This window comes from Topomyia yanbarensis, chromosome 2, assembly GCF_030247195.1.
Source record: "Topomyia yanbarensis strain Yona2022 chromosome 2, ASM3024719v1, whole genome shotgun sequence".
Lineage (NCBI taxonomy): Eukaryota > Metazoa > Arthropoda > Insecta > Diptera > Culicidae > Topomyia > Topomyia yanbarensis.
In genome coordinates this window covers 91073936-91096940 of record NC_080671.1, presented here as the reverse complement: position 1 = coordinate 91096940, position 23005 = coordinate 91073936, and the positions used below count along the sequence as shown (strand labels likewise).

The following is a 23005-nucleotide window of genomic DNA, read 5'->3' as shown; positions in this document are numbered from 1 at the left end:
GCTTTTTGACTCGACTTTGTCAGCCTTATATGAAAATGGATAGTTATTAGTTTGATGGGACCTAGCAGACGAACCAAGTTGAATTCGTCTAAATCTTTTCATGAGTATATTTTTCTTATCTTAGAGATCCGAAATATGCAAAAATTTAAATTTGATTTTTTTTAATGTTGCACTGTCAGATCCCCTTAAAGAAAATTTAAACTAAATAATCAGAATAAGTTATGAGGCTATATCTAAGGACTAAAGAAGAACATTTTAAGAGCTTCGGTTTCTTAAAAAGAAAGAAAAATATATGTTCCGATTTTGTCAATATCCCCGTTTTGTCAGCCTAAAATTAACCAAGGGGCTGATAAAAACAGGTCTACATTGAATTAAACAAATTATCTTATGCACCCAATCACTTACATGCAAATACTGTAGTCAAGCAGCAACAAGATGTTATGGACAAGCTTGCGCGGAAGATGCAGAGGAGAATGCATATTCCGATTGCAAGACGCACAAACGGTTGCCATATTTGTGGTAGCTGTTCAGGTAATAATGACAACCACAAAAGCAGCATCCAGCACACCAAAATCAACTGTAAGCAACATCGGTGAAAAATCAATAACAACGAGGACGGATTTACACTGGTAACCCGTAGAATATCTGATCGCGAGCTTTAACAATGATGACCTTGAAGTGAATGACAGGAGAAAATTGAATGAACCCCATAAGACACTATGCAAGCAGACAAATATTTCTCCTCCGCGAAAAATAGATCTCCGCACACAATAAAAAATTGCGTGCGCGAGATCCAATGGATAATCTATAATATTTATGTTTTTATTTTTATTTTCTATATATTGTAAACATATCAAAGATCGGGGGTAGACGTAGCGTAGTTGGTAAATCGATTGCCTTGTACGCAGCGCATTCTATCCCGAAGAGGAGAATAACCTCAAAGTTAAAACCTCTATAATCAAAATAAAATAAAATATCAAAGATCCACGGCTTCGTTAAGCTTCCACTACGAGCGGTGTCAAATAAACAAATTTAATAAAAGTATCAAATTAGACCGATAGGCAAATGTCAGTGGCATTCTCAGTGTGAACCAAAATCAGAGAAAATGATAATAATATAGTAAATGAAAAATAAACAAACTTTTATAGAATAGAATTGAAATTTTAGAAATTACTTTTAACGTCTGAATCAGTTTACATGGGACTCAACAATGCATGATGATGAATTAGAGGTCGATTCCCACCAAATTTATTTTTTTATGGTTGTGTTTAACTGAAAAATTAAAAATATGATTCATTTTTTGACTACAAAATTTTAGATCCACATTTCACCGCATATATGCCGCCACCACTAACTTTTCAACACAGAGAGATAGACAACCAAAGTAGCATTTCTAGTTTTATAGCACACTACAAGTGCGTTCTAAGTTTTAAGAAGGGCTTCAAGGGTACCATAAAACCTTAATTGTTACTAAGGAGTGGGTGTCTTATAGAAAGACATTTCTCAGCTTTTTTTGAAAGTGTCTGTCTTTTTTCCAGGAAAAGTTTGAATTAACGTTCTCTGTTCGGTGAAATGTGATACAAAACTATCTAATTCAAAGCATGGTTCAAATGACAAACTTCAAGTATGGTTGGCCCGGTAGCTAGACTTATCCGATTTAGTTCGAATTAGCTTCAGACAATCTCTGTGGGACTAGGAATCGATGTATGGGTGGGCCCATGGAGTCTTCAAACAACCTTTTCTGGGCAGTTTTATGCACCTAATTACAGATAAAAATATCACAACATTGCTTATTCTCTGTGTAATGTCGCACAGTGAACCAGAGCTGTGAAAAGATGGGCAAAGGTAATTCTCCCCCGCAAATTTTATATTTTAGAGAAATTATTATTACGCAACTAAGCTCTTTTTACAAGCTAATACAATTTCACTAATTTACAAACATTTGACTTTTGTTCGTAAAGTTGCTGCCAGGTAGCAACTTGAAAACAGCTAAAACTTGTATGAGATGGTTTCTTTTCCCGGTTCGTATAGGGTGAGCAAAATAGTTTAATTGTTTGTACATACACCCAGACACCTTGCCTTCAGCAAACTTTTCCAAAATTGGTCGTTCTACGACTTCGATGAAGGTCGTTTGGCTGAGAAATTTTTTTGATCTGGATAAAATTAGAACCACCCTAACTGTTGTTTTAACAAAAACAAGGGGCTCACAAACTACGAAAACTTCTCCAAAGATTTAATGAGGCTAAGTTGTTTAGTTTTAGTAAAATTTCAAAATTCCTGCCAAATTTGCATTCTGGACCACTGTGCAATGCTAGTTACTTGAACGAGTTTCAACTGAAATGTAAGCCTAAGTCGTTCTGGAAGTATGTTAACGGACAGCCAAAAGAATCCGGTTTACCAGCTTGTATGTCGTTTAATCGAGTTTTAGGCACCGACACTAAGGAAATTTGCCAACTGTTTCCAGACAAATTTTCAAGCGTTTTGCCTTTCTCATATAGAAAGGTTATGCAATCACTCTGAAAAACGTCAACCTAATCCCGGAGGGCCGACTGTCATATCCCATTCGACTCAGTTTGTCGAGATCGGAAAAAGTCTGTATGTGTATGTATGTGTGTATGTGTGTGTATGTATGTGCGTATGTGTCAAATAATGTCACTCATTTTTCTCAGAGATGGCTGGACCGATTTGCCCAAACTTAGTCTCAAATGAAAGGTGCAACCTTCCCATCGGCTGCTATTGAATTTTGGATCGATCGGAATTCTGGTTCCGGAATTACGGGTTTCAGAGTGCGGCCACACAGAAATTTCTCATATAAACTATAGGAAAAATTAAAAATAGAATTTTTATTTTTGATGTTAAATGTGTTCAAGGTGCATGAAACGTCGAGATTTGATGCAAACTCGAAAAAAAATTTGACGACGATTCACTTTTTTGGATTTTGGCGCATTTTTGCCTTTCTCATATAGAAAGGTTATGCAATCACTCTGAAAAACGTCAACCTAATCCCGGCCAATTTTTTTTTCGACTCGCATAAGGTTTCTGGATTTTAATAGGGGCATAGTTGATGGTTTACGGAGAGGGGTTACACCCCCCCTCTACTGTTCACTCCCCTCCTTTAAAAATCTCTTTAAATCACCCCTCAGACCACCACCCCTTCCAGCCCTCATACCCCTCCCTTTCAACCCCATCATCTTTAAACCACCTCTATATCACAAAGCATACCAATTTAAGCTGGGGAGTCGTTCGTTCATGGGACTTTCACCCTCCTCACATACCCACCCCCGCATGACAAAATGAGTTAGCAAGCAGATAACATTGAACTAATGCTGATTAGGCTATTGGAGTATGATATTTTTTTGTTTCAAGTATTCCACCGTCGACACGTAGCTCATCAAGTTCGTGGCTGGCATGCCATTGTGTATAAGTGCAAAGTGTACTAAGAATGTAATGGACATTTCCACAATTATGTTGAACATAAAAAGCTTCCGTGCCATAGTTTAGAGAGATGAGAAAGGCACAATTGCACCGCTAGGTGGATTAAAACAGGTTTTTTTTCAACGAGCGCCTTCCACCCCAACAAGTCGCTGCCGCCGCCAATTTAACTCCCTCTCTAGGACGAACCATCAACCGAATTTGTGTCGATAATTCTTGTAGCAAATTCCAAACTGAAAGCATCTTGTTTCCCGGGCCCAGATGGCGTTCCCTCGATTTTTGTCAAAAAGTGCATCAGCGAGCTTCTTGAACGACTTCGGCGAATCTTCGAGTTATCACTCCCTACTGGAACATTCCCTTATTGCTGTAAAGCAGCGCACATGTTTCCAGTTCATAAAAAGGAAATAAATCGAACATTGACAATTGTCGGGAAATCTCGTGTGTAAGTGCCGTATCAAAAAACTCTTCGAGCTGGTTGTTTTACCCTATTTTCTTTCACTGCAAATACTACATTGCAGATGACCAACACGGTTTAATACCTAAATGATCGACAACGACCAAGCTGTTCTCGTTCACAACATATGTAATCGATGGATTCGCTGACGGATTGCAAACCGATGCTATTAACATGGATCTATCTTCGGCCTTCGACAACATGAACCATGATATCGCAATAGCGAAGCTGGACGAACTCGGTATTCATGGGCAACTTATGCGCTGGTTTCGTTCCTACCTTGATGGAAGGCAACTCCAAATCAGCATTAACGAATGTCTATCTGCACCATTCTTTGCTACATCGGGTATACCACAAGGAAGCCATCTCGGTCCAGTAATATTCCTCCTCTACTTTAATGACGTCAATATCACATTACAAGGACCCCGCCTTTCATTCGCCGACAACATGAATTTTTTTTCGACAAATACGGGATAAAATCGATGCCGAGCTTCTTCACAGGGAACCGGACAGCTTTAGTACGTTGTGTGATCTAAAAAGAATGGTTAGTAAATGCTCAATCGTTACGTTCACGAGAAAACGCCATCCGATTCAGTTTAACTACCATTTCTTCGACTCGAGCATTTCAAGACACTCTCACATCAAGGATCTCGTAGTCATTATGGACTCGGCACTATCGTTCAAATCACATACTTCTTACATCATAGATAAGGTATAACTACAGCTTGGGTTCATTTTTCGAATGGCGTAAAACTTCAGGGATACTGTCTTAAATCGCTTTACTGCGCGTTGGTCCGCTCAACGTTAGTATATTGTTATGCTGTTTGGAATTCGTACTACCAGAACGGGATTGACAGAATCGAGGCTGTCCAACGCCGGTTCATACGCTTCGCCCTTCGAAATCTCCCATGGTGAAACAGATTTCAGCTGCCGAGCTATGAAAACCGTTGCCAGCTAGCACACCTCGATACACTCAGCATTCAGAGGGGCTGCTCTCGAGCCCCGTTCGTATCGGATTTACTCTCTGCCAGAGTGGATTGTACTACAATTCTAGAACGCCTAAATCTTCAAGCCCGCATTCGAACACCGCGTACTAACTCTCTTCTGCGACTACCTTTTAGGAGAACCAACTGCAGTCACCACAGCGCTGTGATCGGACTTCAGCGAGTCTTCAATAGAGTTGCCAGTCGAAACCTTCCAAATATGATTAAAAATAATTAGAAATATGATTAAAAATATTTTTTGTCTATCCTTAAGTGTAACTAGGCTAATAACCACCATTGGGGCCAAGGGACCTGTTGGTGTTTAATAAACACTGTTTATACAACTAATAAATAAATAAATAAATAAATAAATAAATAAATAAATAAATAAATAAATAAATAAATAAATAAATAAATAAATAAATAAATAAATAAATAAATAAATAAATAAATAAATAAATAAACGTGTTTAATTTAATCCCAAAAAAGACAAGTTAAAATCATGACTTCAAGAAGCATTACCTCTAAAATTGAGTGAAATTAAAAACTCGAGAAATTTACCCTACCTGGCCTCTGAGACCCCTTGTCTTTTCGAGGGTTAAGAATAGATAAAAACTTAGCTTTAATCGTATTCCTCGTCAAGTGGAAATAGTAATGAAACTCTGTTGGAAACTTGCTGTGGCGATCGTAGTTATGTTTTCGCGAAAGGAGAGAGTTATTACGTAGAACTCGAATATAGGCTAGATGATACAGGCGTCCGAGAATTGTAGAGGAATCTAATCTGGCAACGGATATGAATAAGGCTCTGGATGGTGAAAGTGTCGAGATGAATTACGATTTTCGTATCTCACCAGTTGGAAATTGCTTTGCCGTGGGATATGTACCGGCGTTGGATAGCCGCGATTCTGAACTTTAGAGCGGAATCCAAGATGACTCCGACATTTATTTATTTATTTATTTTCTTGACCTGAGAGTGTCGTGGTATGTTCGAGGAAAACAAATAGTGGGTCGGAAGAAATTTCTGCGCGAAATTGACGATTGAACATTTGTTTAGATAACAACACATGCTGAAGCTATCACACTTTGAAGAAATTCGACATCGCCTGTATATACAGGATATCCCTTGAAAAATCTTCATGTCATAGGCGAAAAAAGGGAGGGATGCACTTGTAATTTCATTGTTGATGTCATTAAAATATACCAGAAATATTGCTGGGCCGATGTGGCTTCTTTGTGGGATGTCGGATAAAGCGTGGCGTAGAGAGGCTGTCCTTAAATGCTGATTTGGAGCCTCAATATAAGATAAAATGATGATTAATTTTATCTAGGCAGCTTGCAGATGACGATGAGGTCTCTATTACAGATTTCAAAGCCTTCAATCTGCAAGGATCGAAAATTTGTCTGCTTTGGCTTTCCAGCTGGGTATCGAATTCTCTGAAACTGAGGTAGTACAGCTACAATTAATGGGTACAACTATTGCTGTTGAACTAAACCGGGTTTATTAACAGAGATAAATATGTTTCATAGGTTACTACTGTATCATGCACCGCCATACCTTTAGTCGTTATTTGTTTGGTGCTTTTCGTTCATCGTCGTGTTTTTTCGTTAAAGTGTTCGGGATTTGTGAGTCGAGAAATCGTGTTCTGCAATTGTGGAAATTTGTGTTTCTTTTTTCACTTATCATCACCGTGTACTGATTCAATCCCAACCCAGCTGGCAGAAAGGAAAAGCTTCTATAGCTTTGGTTCAAGAACCGTATTTCCAAAAAGAAAATTTCTATGTTGGACATATACTTAACTCCGTCTTCGTAGCTTTCAACAAAAATGGCATGACAAATTCACGTGAACTGCCTCCATAATAATTCTTACATTTAGTGCATTCAGTACAATACAATTCAATCAGCTTTTTCCAGTGAAGTAAATTTTAGGTTATCTTAGGCTAAATAAGATAATTTATGACATTTTCGTAGTTTTAAGTATATGTATGTGTAAATACCTAGCATGTTGTACTTAGTTTTAAGATTTAGGATACTTCACAAATTCACTGGTTGATTAATTTTAATATTTTTTTTGGGGGAAATAGAACGTCACGTGATCTTAGCTCCTTGGCTTGAATACGTTTTGTTCGCTGTCAATCTCTATCGCCTGCAGTATCTATTCTCACCAGGATGATTGATGTGACGGTGCGTGCGTATTGAGGGGTCGCACTACAGTTCCATTGACGCAAGTCTTATATCCGACCTCACAAACGCGCGATATTTGTGCTGGCAATATCAGTCAATATGACTGTTGATAACATAAACAAGAAATACGTCTATTGTTCGGCATATTGGCCGCCTAACCAATCATCGCCTTCTGATGATTTCAAATGGGTTGTATCATACTGTGGCAGAAATGGGTTCCCCCTCATTTGCGGTGATGCAAATGCCCACCACATACGTTTTTTCACATCGTTAGCTAAATAGTCACGAAAATTAATTAGAATATTGTTACTGCGCTGCTGAAAAATTTTCACGAAGATTTAACAAACATTCTAGTCTAGTCTAGTCTAGTCTACACATACACAGCCAATACATGTAGGGATCCTGGAAAATTACAGACATTCGCCTACAATTTTTATTGTCAATATTAACATTTGTGGTTCATATGCTATGTGACACAAACATTAAAGCGGCCAGGCCAACTGTGCAGCGTACAAAATGAAGATGATTCAAAATAATACGGCAATCAAGATATTCATTTAATCAAGAATTTGATCAACGAATCATTTTAAACCCCGAAAAAGGAAGAAACGTGGACAACCGTACACAACCGTTTCAATTTGGTAGGGGTTTGATAAATCGTTGGGAGTGACTTGGCTAAGAGGGTTAATGTCACTCCTTTGGTCCTAAGTTCCTGGGATGGGACAGAGGTTATTAGACCTGCCCTGCCTATAGGCCCAAGGTTATAGCGCCTTTACTCGCTCTCTGGAATAATGATAAAGAAAAGTGTCGAAATCGGTTAATTAGTAATATAAAAACAAAAAAAAACCCTCAAACAGATCGGAGGCACCTGAACAAATTTGCTAAAAATATTTAAACGCGGCCGTGCGTTCAGCTGAAACAGTGTGTGAAAAAATTGCGAAATTTTCTTAATATTTTGACATCATATCGAAAAAAAACCATTTAAAACACGTATAGAGACAATAATCGGAAGCTGTACACAATGTAGGTTGAACTCTCGTTAATAATAGCTTCCACTAATAGAAATCATCATGCTACTCCCTGTATGGATAAAAACGGAACAGGCTCACCGGGAAATCCGTGGTGTCTGCATATCCTCCGGTGGAACGCATATCGTGCTATTTTGTCCATCAAAACAACAAAAGCCGCTTTCACACGCTTCTATCCTAATGTTCAGCAAGTCTTCGGTAAATCTTCCACTCTCAATAATACGCTCCATCCTTCCCATGCTGACACTCCCCTACTTCTCCAGGCAGCTGCTGTTTAGTACCAGTACCTGTGCATTTCCTGGCTCCATGTTCCGGTTACAATCACTGACTTCGCGGCGTATTACAGCTTCATATTCCATACGTTATGTATATTTTATACTTCAAATTTCGAAATCAATTTAATAGAAAATTGACGTCAGTGAAAAATTTTCACCTTCATCATCAATGGTTGCTGTGATCGAACTCTCACGAAGATTTAACAAACATTCTGAACAAAAACTGTTGTGACTGTTTCCATTTTTGTAATCTTTGTTTTTAAGCATTGAGATATACCTGACTCTACAGTTAATATTACAATAAATTCATAATTACCAATTCTGAAGCCAGACAGTAGCATCATTGCACCCAGGCAATAATTCCCAAGTGATGGCTCCGCGATGGCAAGCCCAATCCGTCGCCAGTGACCGCCAATCCGAACGATTGATTGATGCTCTTTTGTTATTAATTCAACACGGTTGTAAAAATCTTTTCAAATACATACACATACACACTACCAAATGGCCATAAAGCAAAAACAAACGTGTACGAAACAAACTCAAACTCGCAGAAATCACTTTTATGAGGAAGTAATAAGCCTTTCCAAGCACATTTCTTCCTCCCCACACAATACTTGAATTTCACTTCATTTATCACAATCGCTGGAAGGTGGTAGCGCGGTTTCGCGATGGTATACACGACCAGCATAAAATCGATTAGAGTTCCACTGTACTTATCGGTTGATGGTCAATTATATTTTCTAAGCGAACTTTAGCGAGTCAACAGAAAACTGCAAAGTCACACGATCAATCTTCGGATCTGCAACCGGATGGGAATGGAAACTAGGTTTTTTCGCACTATTTCTCTAAATTGAGCCGATTTTCTCTAATTGAGGAAGTAAACAATTGAGCCAGACGGCGGTTGTGGCTTTGCTAGAACAAGATAGGTTGGAGACTATTAGCGACACCAAACACACAAAAACTAAGAAGTAATCCGCAATTACGCTTCAACCCGTGGGGTCAAATATTTTCTCTCGTAAAACGCCAGCAGTTCGGTTCCGTTCACTACCGTCAATAACGTTTGCTATTGTTCTGATGCCAAACGAAGAACTCGAGCCGCAGCAGGTTATGCTTTGGAAAAACTCGCGGGAACCTTACTTCACCGTTCCAGTCGATGAGATCGCTCGTTTGAGACTACTTTCGCTTTTGCAGCACTGGGTACGGCGTCCGCGGCAGCTCACCCACTTCCCACCTGCTGCCAATCGTGGCACCGAGCAGTAGTTGGGAGGCCACGAAGAAAATCAGTTTTATTTCTCAAAAAATCGAGGCAAATTGTAGGTTACTACTTAGGCACAAACTGCGATGTGGAGCGTCCGCACGATGCGGAACGTTGTTCGCCAATGTAAATATGTTTTTTCTTCTCCTTTTTTCGTGCTGCTTCTCAACTATTAATAGCAAAACAGGAGTGAAGCCCGCTGTTGATCCGAATTCGAAAATCTAATTACAAACATTAAACTTATTCAAGAGCTAGGTCATTCCGTAGCCGACAAGATTAGTTGTCCTGTGTATGACCGAACCTTAACCCCCTGGAGACTTCAACACTGATAAACTACTTTTCTAGCGCAAATCAAACTTCAACTTGCCTCTGCAACCCGCGAACGAACGTATTGCCAGAGCTCTTCATGGACCCCCTTCAAGTCGAACGGTGAGTGAGAGTGATGGAGACCTCACGAATCAACCGGCAAGCAGCGAACGGCAAGCTCTTATTCGAGCAACACACAATACCGCCCGGTTCGGTCTTCTAGCAGGTCGGTCTGTCTGTATATTGCTGTGGCAGATATATAGCGCTGGACGTTACCAACCAGGCCAGATCACGTGAAAAGCCTGCACATTTTCCTATTGTACTAGAGTTTTACCGCTCGCATTCCACCCAAACGGCAAACGCTGAAAGGCTTCCCGGGTGGTGGTGAAGTTGTGCGCCCGAGAGCATGAATGGACTCTTCAAGCAACGAGATGTAGACTTCGAAATGCGGGAAAGAAAAGGCTCACCTCTTGGTGTTTGTGAGGGTCTGTGAATGGGAAGCTCGCCGCGTTGATGGCAGCCTGCCGTATAGCGTTTTCCGTTCGGAGACTCGGAGTCTTCTGGTTGCGGAAACAATACAAACTTGATTGGAGAAGTGGTTTTAATAAATGCACTGTACTTGAGGCACAAGTGGGACGAATTGAGCTGGGTTGTGTTACCGCAGATGAGATGACCAGGTGGGAATTGCTGCCCAAATAATTATTTAGCTATTGACAAAGCCGGACCAATTCAACATAACTTATACTTTTGTGGCCTAAGAAATCAGGGGAAATACTCAAACTACTGATTTGGTAGGAATTGGGAATGTGGGTCATCAATAAAAGTCTGATTGGAGTTTGTCCATGATTCACTTTTCACCCCGTTATTTCAAGATTCGATACTAGTTCCCCAGTTAAAAAAATATTGAAGTTTTTTACTAACGAAATTACAATTACAACTAAAGTTTAACTATGTCTCAATTTTGCCGTGAAACAATATCTAAGATTTGATCCCAAAGTATATCAAACAAAACTTTTCTGAACTTTTTAGATTTCACGGATTTGTTTAACAAATCTCCAATTATGAAATTTATTTTTAAATTTAGAAAAATATGTCAAAATTCACCTAAAATGGGTTTCATATCTGCCCAAAATTATGTTCATATTTGTCCATAAATTGCTTCCATTTTTTTCGAGAGTCATTCAACTGAAGCTGGGGAACTAGGTTCTCGAAAAGTATCTTTGTCAGAATCACTCATCACAATTTCAGACGAAACGGGAAACACTGCCACTAAAACACTACTTAAGGCAAGGGGTGGGTCTTTTCACTCGTTACACTTCTGTTAACTCAAAAACCGTCAACAAAGTGCAGTTAAATAATCATAGTAACCCGTGTTTTTGTTTTGTTCAACACCATGGTACATAGTGGAACATTGCGGCACAGGCTATCACGCAGCTATTTGTTTGCAAGCACAACTCGATTTGTGCTGAGCAGCTCACCCCTTGGCTTAAGACCAATTGCAGCTGGTCGTGATTCTGATTGTGATATTGGAAGTACGATTCAGATGTGGGGACGTGGGGATTTCATGATCGCGTGGGAACGAGCATTTATATGTTCGCGCTTGAGACCGCGTTTATTAATTTATAAGTGTTTCATCGCTTGGGCGTTTTCGTGTTTGTGAGATCGCGGGCCTTGGTGTGCGAGGATGATCGCAAAGGGTTCGAACGATTGTATGTTAACGTGTTTGATCGCGTTAGCGTTTGTATGTTGTGTGTAGTAGTGTGTATAAACTTCGCATGTATAAATTCGATTGTACAATCGTGTTATCATAACATGTTACATACTAGAGAGGGTTCTTGAATGATCGCGTGGACCTTGAGTCAGATGTTCAATTTTGAGTGTACGGCTCAGATGTTAGAACTGAAGGCATTGGCCTAGGGTACTAAGACCAAGGGTAGGGGCTTCCTGACGTGACCAATTCATGATCGCCCGGGAACGCGCGTTAGAATAATACTACTTAAACTTGGTTTATAAACTTGATCAGAAGGGCGTTTTTATGCTTTCCATATTGCGGGAAATATTTTGCGTTGATGATCGCTATTGCATATGTTCTAGTTTGTGACCAGAACTGTATTATCGCTTAGAACTCGAACGATTGTATGTAATCTGATTTGATCACTTGGGCTTACGTGTCGCGTGTGGTATCCCGCGGGTGAAATTTCTCAAAATATTTCAGCAAACAATTGAGTCACTGGGTTTCTGTTAGCATGTCTCAAGAGGCGACCATCAACAGATATGGCTGTGGTTCACTAGGAAATTGATAACGGTCTATTATCTTTCTTCGGACAAAACCAGCCTAGAGACCGTGTTACATATTTGCCGCATAATGAACCATCATCTTCTGATGATTTCAAAAGGGTTCTATCATACTGTGCCGAAACGGGTTTCCAAGCATAATCGGCATTGATGCAAATGCCCACCACATAATTTGGGCAGCTCAGACATCAGTTTGAAAGACACCGAATTGCTGGAATACTAAAATAGTACAAATCTGCATATACTAAATGTAGGAAATCACCCAACATATGCACGAGCTGATAGAGAAGATGTGTTAGATGGCGCTCGCTGCTACGACAGTATCACGCATAAGTTGACAAACTGCATTGTACCCAACGAGCTCGAACCAGCGTTGTTATCTTATGATAAGTACATCGTCTTTGATCATTTAAACGTCTCGCTAGATGTCGCCACATACAGTAATTCAAAATCAACGAACTGGGACTTCTACGAAGAGAGCTAGTCGATTCGGCTTCATGGGGATTTTCCGACGACTGAATCTCTAAGTGACTTGGACGAGGTCGAGGATAAAAGAAACTCAATCATAGTAGCAACATATCAAGGGGCTTGCCCGCTTCGAGTTTTGCATGCTTCTAGAATATATCTATGAAAAATCTATGGTGGAATACCGAACTTGTTCGACTCAAAAAGTTATGTAGAAAAGTTTGGAATAGCAGACCCAGGGACGGGTTGGAAGCATTTCAGTTGACTCGCAAAGCACAGAGCAATGCCCTTCGATCCTATGAGCAAAGTGGTTAAAAAATCGAAGAAAACCGTTTTAGGATTCAAAAAGTTTATATTTTCGTTTTCAATTTACATTTTTTTCAAGACGAAAAAAAACAAAATGGCACCCGAGGTGACGATTTGTCTAAAATTAGGTGCGAGTGGAATTACAAAACTGCGTACATCCTGCTGCCTCAGGATCGATCTGAAATACAAAACTAATAATAAGGCTCTAAAGTAAACTAAATTTATTGAAGTAATTACCCAGGAACTAGTAAAAAAATTAAAGGGTTGTGTACAGGACACGACCACGGTGACATTAAAAATGGAGCTTTTTTCAAGAGCGTGCAAATGAATTTTATCTATTACACATATCGACTCAAGTTCTTGCTCACTCGCCTGTTTTTACATTTCTTATAAAAGAAATGTATAGAATTCGCTCAAACTTTCAAGATTTTTTCCGAGGCCCGGAGGGCCGAGTCTTATATACCAATCGACTCAGCTCGACGATTTGGGACAATGTCTGTGTGTGTGTGTGTGTCTGTGTGTGTGTGTATGTAACGGACAAATTCTCATTCGTGTTTCTCAGCAATGGCTGAACCGATCTTATCCAAACCAATTTTAAATGAAAGAACTAAAAAACAGTATGAACGCTATTAATTTGTTTTTGATTCTGATGTTTAGTTTTTAAGATATGAATGTTTGAATGCGTAAAAATGGCGTTTTTGGCAGTTTTTTTTAATTATCTGCCGAAATTGACAATATAGATTAACAATTTATATGTTTTTAGACAGCTTAAACGAATACCTTTCGAACAAGCTATAGATTGTTGAAATCGGACTATTATCAAAAGAGATATTTAATATTAAATGCGGACGAAAGATTTTTATCATTTCCCATTGCCAGAAATATGACCAAAAACATGTAATCTATTTTAACGCCAAAACGGCTTATTTTAGGTCAATAGTATCTTCGGTGAATTTAATGGAGGCAATATGCCCTTTCTTTTGGTATTGCGCTTTTGCTGATTAATCCCCCTATGAGTGAGATATTTTCACAAATTTTCTTGGAAGTGATTATATCGAAATGATGCCTTCAGCAAATTTGTAGCTCTTACTTTTGCGAATAACTTTACTGAAGACTTCAAATATCTATTTTGAATACTTTAAAAGTTATGGCTTGTTGTTTGTGGATTACTCTTTGTCGCCTATTTATTGTTCAATATAGTAATAATCCATTGAAATAAGCCAAACAGTATTTCGATAAAACGAATGTTGTATTTCATTTTTGTATCTACAACCGCTAGAAATAATCACCGAACACTTCCAAGTTGTCTGGAAGGAACTTGATAACTTATCAGTGCAAAAATGTTCATTTGTGCGAACCTTCTGACTGCAATTTTTCTAACTTATGACCATCGGATTGATCTGAAACCTTTTGGAAAATGAAAAGCGAAATAAATAACTCCAAGCAACGGCGTAGCCAAGAGAAGGTTTTAACACCATACAGCCCCCCCCCCCACCACACAAAAAAAAATTGGATTGGAGTTGAAAATTTATTGATGCAGACTGATTTAATTCAATATTACAATAACATTATCTGATCCGTAGATTGATAACCTGTTGTTGTAAACATCATGAGGACTTTTGATAAATTGTCGGAATGGGGTCCTGATATGTAACTGATCTATTGGTCTTGATTTCACAGTTGTCTAAATTAGACAACTGTGAAATCAAGACTATTATTAAATAGCATCAATATCAAATTCATGCCTGAAAACATTCCAATAGAAAATTCCAGAGTTCTGTAATCAATCATAATCCTCAGATTTCTTTTCAAATTTTCAGCTTTTTTCCTACACAATATTAGGAAAGCTTATTACACAATTTTTCCTAATAGGTTTGTGAAAATTATAAACTATTTGAAATTTTTTTTATAGTTTTATTTTTTATTTAACCGTGATTTTTTAATAAATAGTGATCATCGCTTCACAACGTAGTCTATTTTTCATGGTTTGCGGTGAGCACGAACTCTCGAATTGCTGAACTGAAAATTATGGAATAGAAATTAATTTTTAGTATTCTTTACAGACCCGCTGGTGCCCTAAGACGATTTCGCTAGAGTTTTAGAGCACTGTGCACCTAGTGCATTAACGCAAGTGACGGAAGGTTATCGAAAAGTTTCGTGAAAATGAAAGTTCCAGTAATGATGATGATTTTCCCAAACGATTCGTTTTCGTGAGGTTTTTATTTATTCTTTGGCATTAGGATTAGCGATAATAATTCAAATCAAGAATACTACTGGGAAGTCACCTTTAGAAAAAGTCGATGTAGAAGTAAAATTTGAAACTATGCACGCATGTACTTCAGAGATAGCGTGATATCAGGAGCTGCGATTTCATTTCAACGCTTTTTTGTGAAAAGGGCGATACTTACAAATGTAAACATAGGGCTTTTTTCTTACATGCGAATGAGGGCTTTGAAACGCAACAAATTAACCTAAAAATTTTGATTCTACGATATTGCTTTCTTAAACTACAGCAAAAAATACAACGGGCGAAACTGTATTTTGTTTGTTTATTTAAAGTTTCGCCCTCCACGCTCCATGCAAGCAAACAGGGCGATACTTTTTTTGCTAGCAGTTTAGAGGCGAAACTGTTATTTTCGTATTTTTTAGGATTATCAGACTGATACCAGCTGTAAATAGTAACAATGATCTCTATTGAAAAAACCCGGACGAAATCGGTGGTGTAAAACGGTAGTTATTGTAAAAAAACGTAAGGGCGATACTTCAATGCTGATAGATGGGACCGAAAAAGTAAACAATCGCCAAAGGGGCGATACTATCATTTTGTCAATTTCAATAGCAAAAACAAATTTTAATTTAATAATTTCAAATACTTTATGAAGTTTTGGGTTTCGATCACTGAATCATGCAAGCTAGGATGGCAAAAAACACAATAGTTCTTAAATAGGAAATAAAACCAAGTCTGGAAATATTCACTGTTGATTTTCTTTGAATGGTATCACTGCTAGTATCGCCCTTTTCAAGAAAAAGCGTTGATTTCTTAGTTCTCAGTCGCGATGGAAATTTGAGTAAAATATAAACTTCAAATCGATTAAAAAAAATCGTTTTTTTTGTTTCAGTACAATATATAACCCCTTTAGGAAAATTCAGTTTTCCCACCACAATATAGATATTTTATTAACAGAGCATTAACAATAATTCGTTGGTATGTCTATTTTATGGGCCATTTTTTCGCTTTCCCATTGATTTTGTTTGAGATTTCTAGCACTGATGTTGTCCTATGCTGATTTGAGCGATTCTCTGAGTCCTGCCACTATCCCATGTAGTATGTGTTATCAAAAACATCGCGAAGCATCAAGTTCTAAATGCTCTCAAACGATATATTATCCGAAGAGAGTGATAAGAGTTATAAGAAATGTCTCATCACACTGTTAGGTGGATTAAACACGTTTTTATGTTACAATTTGCTATATACCCTCCCCATTAAAACATAATTTATTGAAGGTCTTTTAACGGTAATCTATTAATTAATCAAGTATCTCACTAGGTGATTGGCATTATTTGGCTGATCCATCTAGTAAAAATAGGCTGGTCTGTCCAGAAAATATATTTAAAAGAAAAGTTCCATATTTAGAACTGTGACGAGGAAGCCCACGCCCACCAACGGAAATATACAGATTCTTCATGAAATATGAAATTTCATTTTCCATTTAAATTTTCAATAATGTACTAATGAACTTAAGTAAACAATCTTAAGGTTAAGTATTTCTTAATCGATAAGTGGTGGAAAAATATGAAATTATTTGATAAATTACATTGTTATGCAACGTTCGCACTACCAGTTAAAACGGGTTTTATGCTATCTTGGTGACATTTTCTCTTGTTGCTAATTATTAAAACGTGTTATAACTCTGTAGTGTAAACATTCTATTATTAAACCAATTCTGCAGCGTTTTATGTTATATAGGTGTTTTATGTGGTAATAGGACTGACATAATTATATCTTAAGTACAGCGGTTTGTTTTGTAATTTAAAACAGATTTATTTTAAAATTTAAATTAGTATACCCAATACAATATTTGTTGTATACTTTAAAACGCAATTAGAACTGCGTTTTAAATATATAGGGTAGGACAGATATTCTGACTGGATAAACTGGGAAAACAATTTTAAGTCCAGTAACGATTAAGACATTGCTTGAATTTGAATCGAAAAAGAACACCCTAAACTGCTGCTGGACGGTAAGTTCTGATTTAAAATTTTCCGTTGTGTGCAGTACGAAACAAAAGTGTTTGAAATTAGAAAACAAAAAGTTCTGCTGGGAATGTGATTGTTTCCGATGCAATTACATTCAGGTTTTTTACGCAGGGGATACAGGCTGTGTAAATAAAACCGCGTAAATTTAAAAAAAACGCGTAAATGAAAACCGCATAAATTTCGCTTAAAAAATACCGCGTAATAAAACCTGAGTGTACTCTCCTATATAAAATACTACGCTGCTGAACAGTGCAATAACTACAGAAGCACGTTGTCAGATGTCTTACTGATAAAAAACATATAACCGAAATATGAAACATATAAAAATAAATATATTTTATTCAAACGCAACACTCTTAAGCAGCACACGCCGTATTGAATTAAATCCAAACCACCCCACCCACCCACTTTGCAAATCATTCTGTGACATCGTGCTGGTACCCGAAAAATCCGCACATGGCCACCGCTGCCGAAAATGCATAGCGTCTACCGCTTATTGTAGTGCCCAGACGCTGCAGCCATGATCTTACCCGTTCGACATAAGAACAAAAACTGATTCAAATAGGTACGCGTCACCTCTATTTATAAACTAACCGTATATGGTTTAGTCACTTAGGTGCGAGTGTGTGCAAATGCCAACGTTGCTGAAAATCGATAGCGCTTATTGCATCACCCAGAGACGATGTTGCTTGTATGGGATAAAAGCAACAACTGATTTAAACGGACATGCGTCGCTTCTATTTATGACTTTTCGTCTTTCATTGAGTCACTAAGCTGCCCTCTTTTGACGGCTGTGTCTGAGAAATCTGCCTCATGAATGGTAATTTTCCCGTTTTTCGTGAACTTTTTAATTTTACCAATTTCCAAAAGTCTACTTTTATTGGGGAGATATTAAATTATTACCAATATTTAAGTTAGGTGTTTCTGAATCGGTTGGTGTAAGAATGATTAAAATCCATCTAGTAATATCGGAGTTATAAACGTGCAAACCTTACATAGTTTCGTTACATGGGAGATAGTTTAGATTTTAGAATGACACCTAGCCCCAGATAGTGGAGTAAGACATTTTTAATGTCAAAAATTCAAATTTGACATAATGGTGATTGAGATCGATTTTCAGCCCTTTTTTCACTGTCAGACTTCACTAAAATTAGTGAATATAAAGAATTTGTAGATTTTATAAGTCATTCCTCCAATGAAAAAGGTTTTCTTTCGAGAGGTCAAACGATGAAGCAATAAAATTGAACCGTTTTCAAATAAGATTGCACGCAATTTTGAAAAACCATGTTTTGAGCTAAACGCGTTTAAAGTTTTAAGAACACTTTCGATGAATTATTATTCGCCGTAGAATATCAATATTTTGAAACATAGAATTATGGGTTTTGGACATCGCTGATTACGAATCTGAAGCTTTTCGAAAATCAAAATGGCCGATTCTATAAGGCGGACCTCCACTAAAAATAAGTAGTAATTCAGCTAAAATCTAAAAAAAAGGTTTTGTAATTTATAAACACGAATTTGAGTTAATATGTACCAAAAACAAAAAAATAAATTGGAAATTCTAATATGGCAGACCAAAAGTGACTAACAATTTTGACCAAAATTTATCGTTTTTCGCAGTTTTACGTGGTTGTTTGATAACTCATGGAGCTCAGCCGAGGCAGCAGCGGTGACCTCTACAGATCAAGCAGTGAAATACGTTCTTGAGACCTGAACACATGTACAGTGCAACGCGAAGCATACTGGGAACGTACATAGTGCCATGAAAAGATTTCCACCCGAGGCGCGCGTCTCGGACTGAAAGCGTCCCATGGCGGCCAGGACGTCACTTCCAACAGAAGGTAGAAACTTTTTTGATGCGCCGATCGAAAAACCCATTTAAAATGATATAGTAGACACTTGGGGTGATGAGCCTATTTTCGCCCTGTTTCTATTATCACCCTACCCATTTGAATACGTTGGTTGGAGCAGCGTCTGCCTTCTTTGTTCAACGCATTGAGTCAAATGGTAGCACAACAATAGGGGCACTCGATTCGACTTTACGTTGTGCTCAAACACGAGAATGTCACAGTTTTCAGCGCATATTATCTTGGTTCTTAATAACGAAGCAAAAATGCAGGGGTGGGCGTAGCGTAGTTGGTAAATCGATTGCCTTGTACGCAGCGCACCTGGGTTCGAGTCCCGACTCCGCACATAGGGTTAGAAATTTTTCATAAGAGATTTTTCTAACCCGAAGAGGCGAATGACCCTAAGGTTAAAACCTCTAGAACCGAAATAAAAAATAAAAAACGAAGCAAATGTGTTGATGCCAACTTGTACGCATTCCATTGATTGTAGGATAAGTAATTAATGAATTAGTAAGGCACCCTCCTTAGTATGGTGAAAATAGGCACTTTACCCTATATCTTTCAAAAAATGCAAAGAATGAGACATTTTTTGAATAAGAACCCCCCTGTTTGACCGAGTAGACCATTCTCTCCTACTGGCAAAGATTGGACGATTGGGCGCATCACCTGCTTTCACTACACGGCAAAAAATTGCTCCGAAAATCGTGAATAAAGTGCCATGGATTCTGGAACAATCATGTTCTCACGTTACGAAAAATGGACCATGAACAAAAATCATGTGTTTTATAATTATGTTCAATTTCTCTTCAGTAACACCCGCATAACGCTTTAATTAGTTGAAATATTTGTTTTTGTTTTGTGAACTTCAGTCACGGTTTCCACCATGTTATTTTTAATTCGATTTGACGCGAACTAGTTCACAACTTTTGGAACATTACTCATAAAACCCAAGGTTGACTCATGATGTTTTTCATAGATATAGGAACCATAGTTCACAAAATCAAAATATTGTGGATATTTTCCCGTGAACCATTTCACGAAATTCGGAATTTTATTCATGAATCCATTCAATCCTTGAGCACTTATTCGTAATCTCCAACATATTAGTCACGATCCAATGTCCATGCTCGTGAAAGAGTTCACAAAATCATCAAATATTATTCATGTATTCGTGAACCGGTTCATGATTCGTAATGTATTAGTCACAATCCAATATCCATGCTTGTGAAATAGTTCACGAAATCATAAAATATTAACCATGTATTCGTGAAGTGGTTCATGATTCCTAGTACATGATACACAATATATTTTGCGAGCTGGTGATATTTAGAAGATATCCCTAATCATTTACAATTTCATGCAACATGGTAATGAAATTTTAATGTAAACACTTTCATAAAATTTGGAGTATTATTCGTGAAATCATTTTTGTTCCATTCACTTTTTCATGAAATGCTCAGCTGCTGGCGACCAGTAAAAGGTACGAGCAGTAAATATACAAAAATAACTATTAGGACGTTAAACATTGCTATTCATTTGATAAGGTTCATTGTGATGTCTGGACAGAAAACGAAAACTGCACTGAGCACCCCAAAAAATGTGCGTGGTATAGTTCACAGAACAAGATATCGCGAGTCAGTCACATTTTTATGGTACAATTGATATTGTAATATTATTTCGAGTGAAAAAACTGATAGTAAATAAAAAATAATAAATCACGATAAGGCAAAGAGAATTTACGAATACCATGACATAAGTGCTAAAATCATGATCATCAGTCACATACTCTTCGTGTGAAAGTAAGCTCTAAACTACGAAAATCTTGTCTAAAATCCTGAACTCATGAACACAAATCACACAACTCGTGACAACAATATCTAAAATCATAAACATTAATTACTATATTGATGACTGACTAGAAATTACAAAAATCATGAATAAGATCCTGAAATCATGAACATGAATTACTCCATTCATAATTAATATATCACGATAACATGAGCAGAAGTTGCAAAAATCGTGACTAGTACCCTGAAATCATGAACACAAATCACACAACTCGTGACAAAAATATCTAAAATCAGGACTAATATCCTGAAATCATGAACATGAATCTACTTATGACTAAAATATCATGATAACGGAAATAGAAATTACGAAAATCGCAACTAAGATCCTGAAATCATGATCATGATTTAATCCCGCTAGTTTGAAAGTAAAATCCGATAGTAAACTTACGAATAAAGTAGAACGGTAACGTGATGAGAATTCACAAGAATCGCGAATAAGCTCTTGAAATTATGAACAACGTTTGGCTGTCGGCTGTGTTTTCCCAAATCATGAACATGAACATGGAATAACAAGAGTAACCCAACCAAACATTCTAATGTAGCGCCATTTATATGATCGGGGTGAACTAATTTTTTGAAAACACAAATAGTTTCATGAATACGTGATTTGTTGTTCATAATTTCAGGCAATTGGTCACGGTTTTCATAAATCGTTCTGTTCACGAAATCGAGACCTTTTATTCATGATTTTATGAACGTATCTTGTAGATCGTGCTGGGAGATAATGAATCATGCAGTTTTATCAACATGTTGGGAGCATTCTAGAACCTTTGCTGTTTTCGCTGTTCTTCAATGCCGTTTCCTATATCATCCCGCCAGGATGTATGCTTATATAAGACCTCAAATTTTCCCATTCCTATGGTCCATATCAGATTGTGTTGATCTGCTGCGACACCTACATAATTTCAGTGATTGGCGTTATCGCAAGTTTGTTGAGTCTTAGTGTATCGAAATGCTCTGTAATTTATTTTACACGCTGAAAAAATCCAATACTCTGAAACTACACTGTCGCTCGAAATAGTGTCAGTCGTCAGAGAACTTGGTGTTCTTTTAGACTCTCAATTGTCCTTCAGATACCACTACTCCCATGTAATATCAAAGGCGAATAGAGGATTCATTATAAAACTAATTAAAGAATTTATTGGTTCATAATCCGTAATGTGAGCTCTGTATTTTTCGCTTGTTCGATCTATCCTTGAAGCACAGCTTGAAGCTTCAGTATCGGGTGTCCTTGTACAAACATTTGGACTGACAGAATTGAAGCAGTACAAACAAGCTAAAGCTCTAAACTGCCGCTAGAAGCATAACTGTCCCATGTGCTGTGGGAATCCCAATACACATGGGACAATTATGCTTCTAGCGGCAGTAAAGTTGCAACCCGACGAAGCTGCCACCATACATTGATCGTTACCGTAGCCTTTGAAGATTGACCTAGTTTATATTATGTAATTTTTATATGTTCTATAATGTTGTAATATTGTTCAATGTGTAATTTAAGGTCGTTGTAATATTCTTTAATGTGTAATAAATATTATAATAATGTGTAATTCCAGATTTGTAAACTTTGAAGCTAGTTTGAAAAGATTATACATCTACTCGATCGACATATCAGTACATACATACCATTAACAATCACCACAGCCGACCGTGCCAGTAAAATATATCAAATGCGAATCGTCGCACATCAATTGATACAACCATCTCCGCTCTGTCGAAACCCCAAGGTACAATTTTTGACAACACCAATAACATGTATTATTATGTCTTAACCCAGTTCTTCGAAAATCTTAAATGCATGCTGTTATTATGGCAAATGGTGAAGTGAAAAAAACCGACATCATATCGCAATCGAAATGGCAAACAAAGCCTAAGAGTGGTACAGTGAACAGGCGAAAAAGTATACCCGAACAAGCCGACAACCAAAAAATTATAACACAGACCCCCCAAAAAAAATGACACGAACTTCGACTCTCTAATGATCGAAAACCAAACCGAAGTAATAATGGTAGAGCAATTTAGTTAACCTGTACTCTCATCTCTTACCAACCGAATAAGGGGAGCCAGGTTATG

At 37.6% G+C, this 23005-nt stretch overlaps 1 protein-coding gene across 5 annotated transcripts in view; it reads right to left on the bottom strand.

Moving 5' to 3' along the window:
* LOC131678809 (tyrosine-protein kinase Btk29A) overlaps positions 1 to 23005 on the bottom strand; it is a 320866-nt gene that overhangs the window by 74098 nt on the left and 223763 nt on the right. The window contains exon 1 of one of the 5 annotated variants that reach the window (XM_058959155.1): positions 8671 to 9723. The exons of the other annotated variants lie outside the window; for them this stretch is intronic. Coding sequence (XP_058815138.1) covers positions 8671 to 8698 — 28 coding nt within the window. The 5' untranslated portion in view covers positions 8699 to 9723. Of the gene's footprint in view, positions 1 to 8670; positions 9724 to 23005 lie in introns of those variants that run through there. 5 annotated transcript variants of the gene reach the window in all.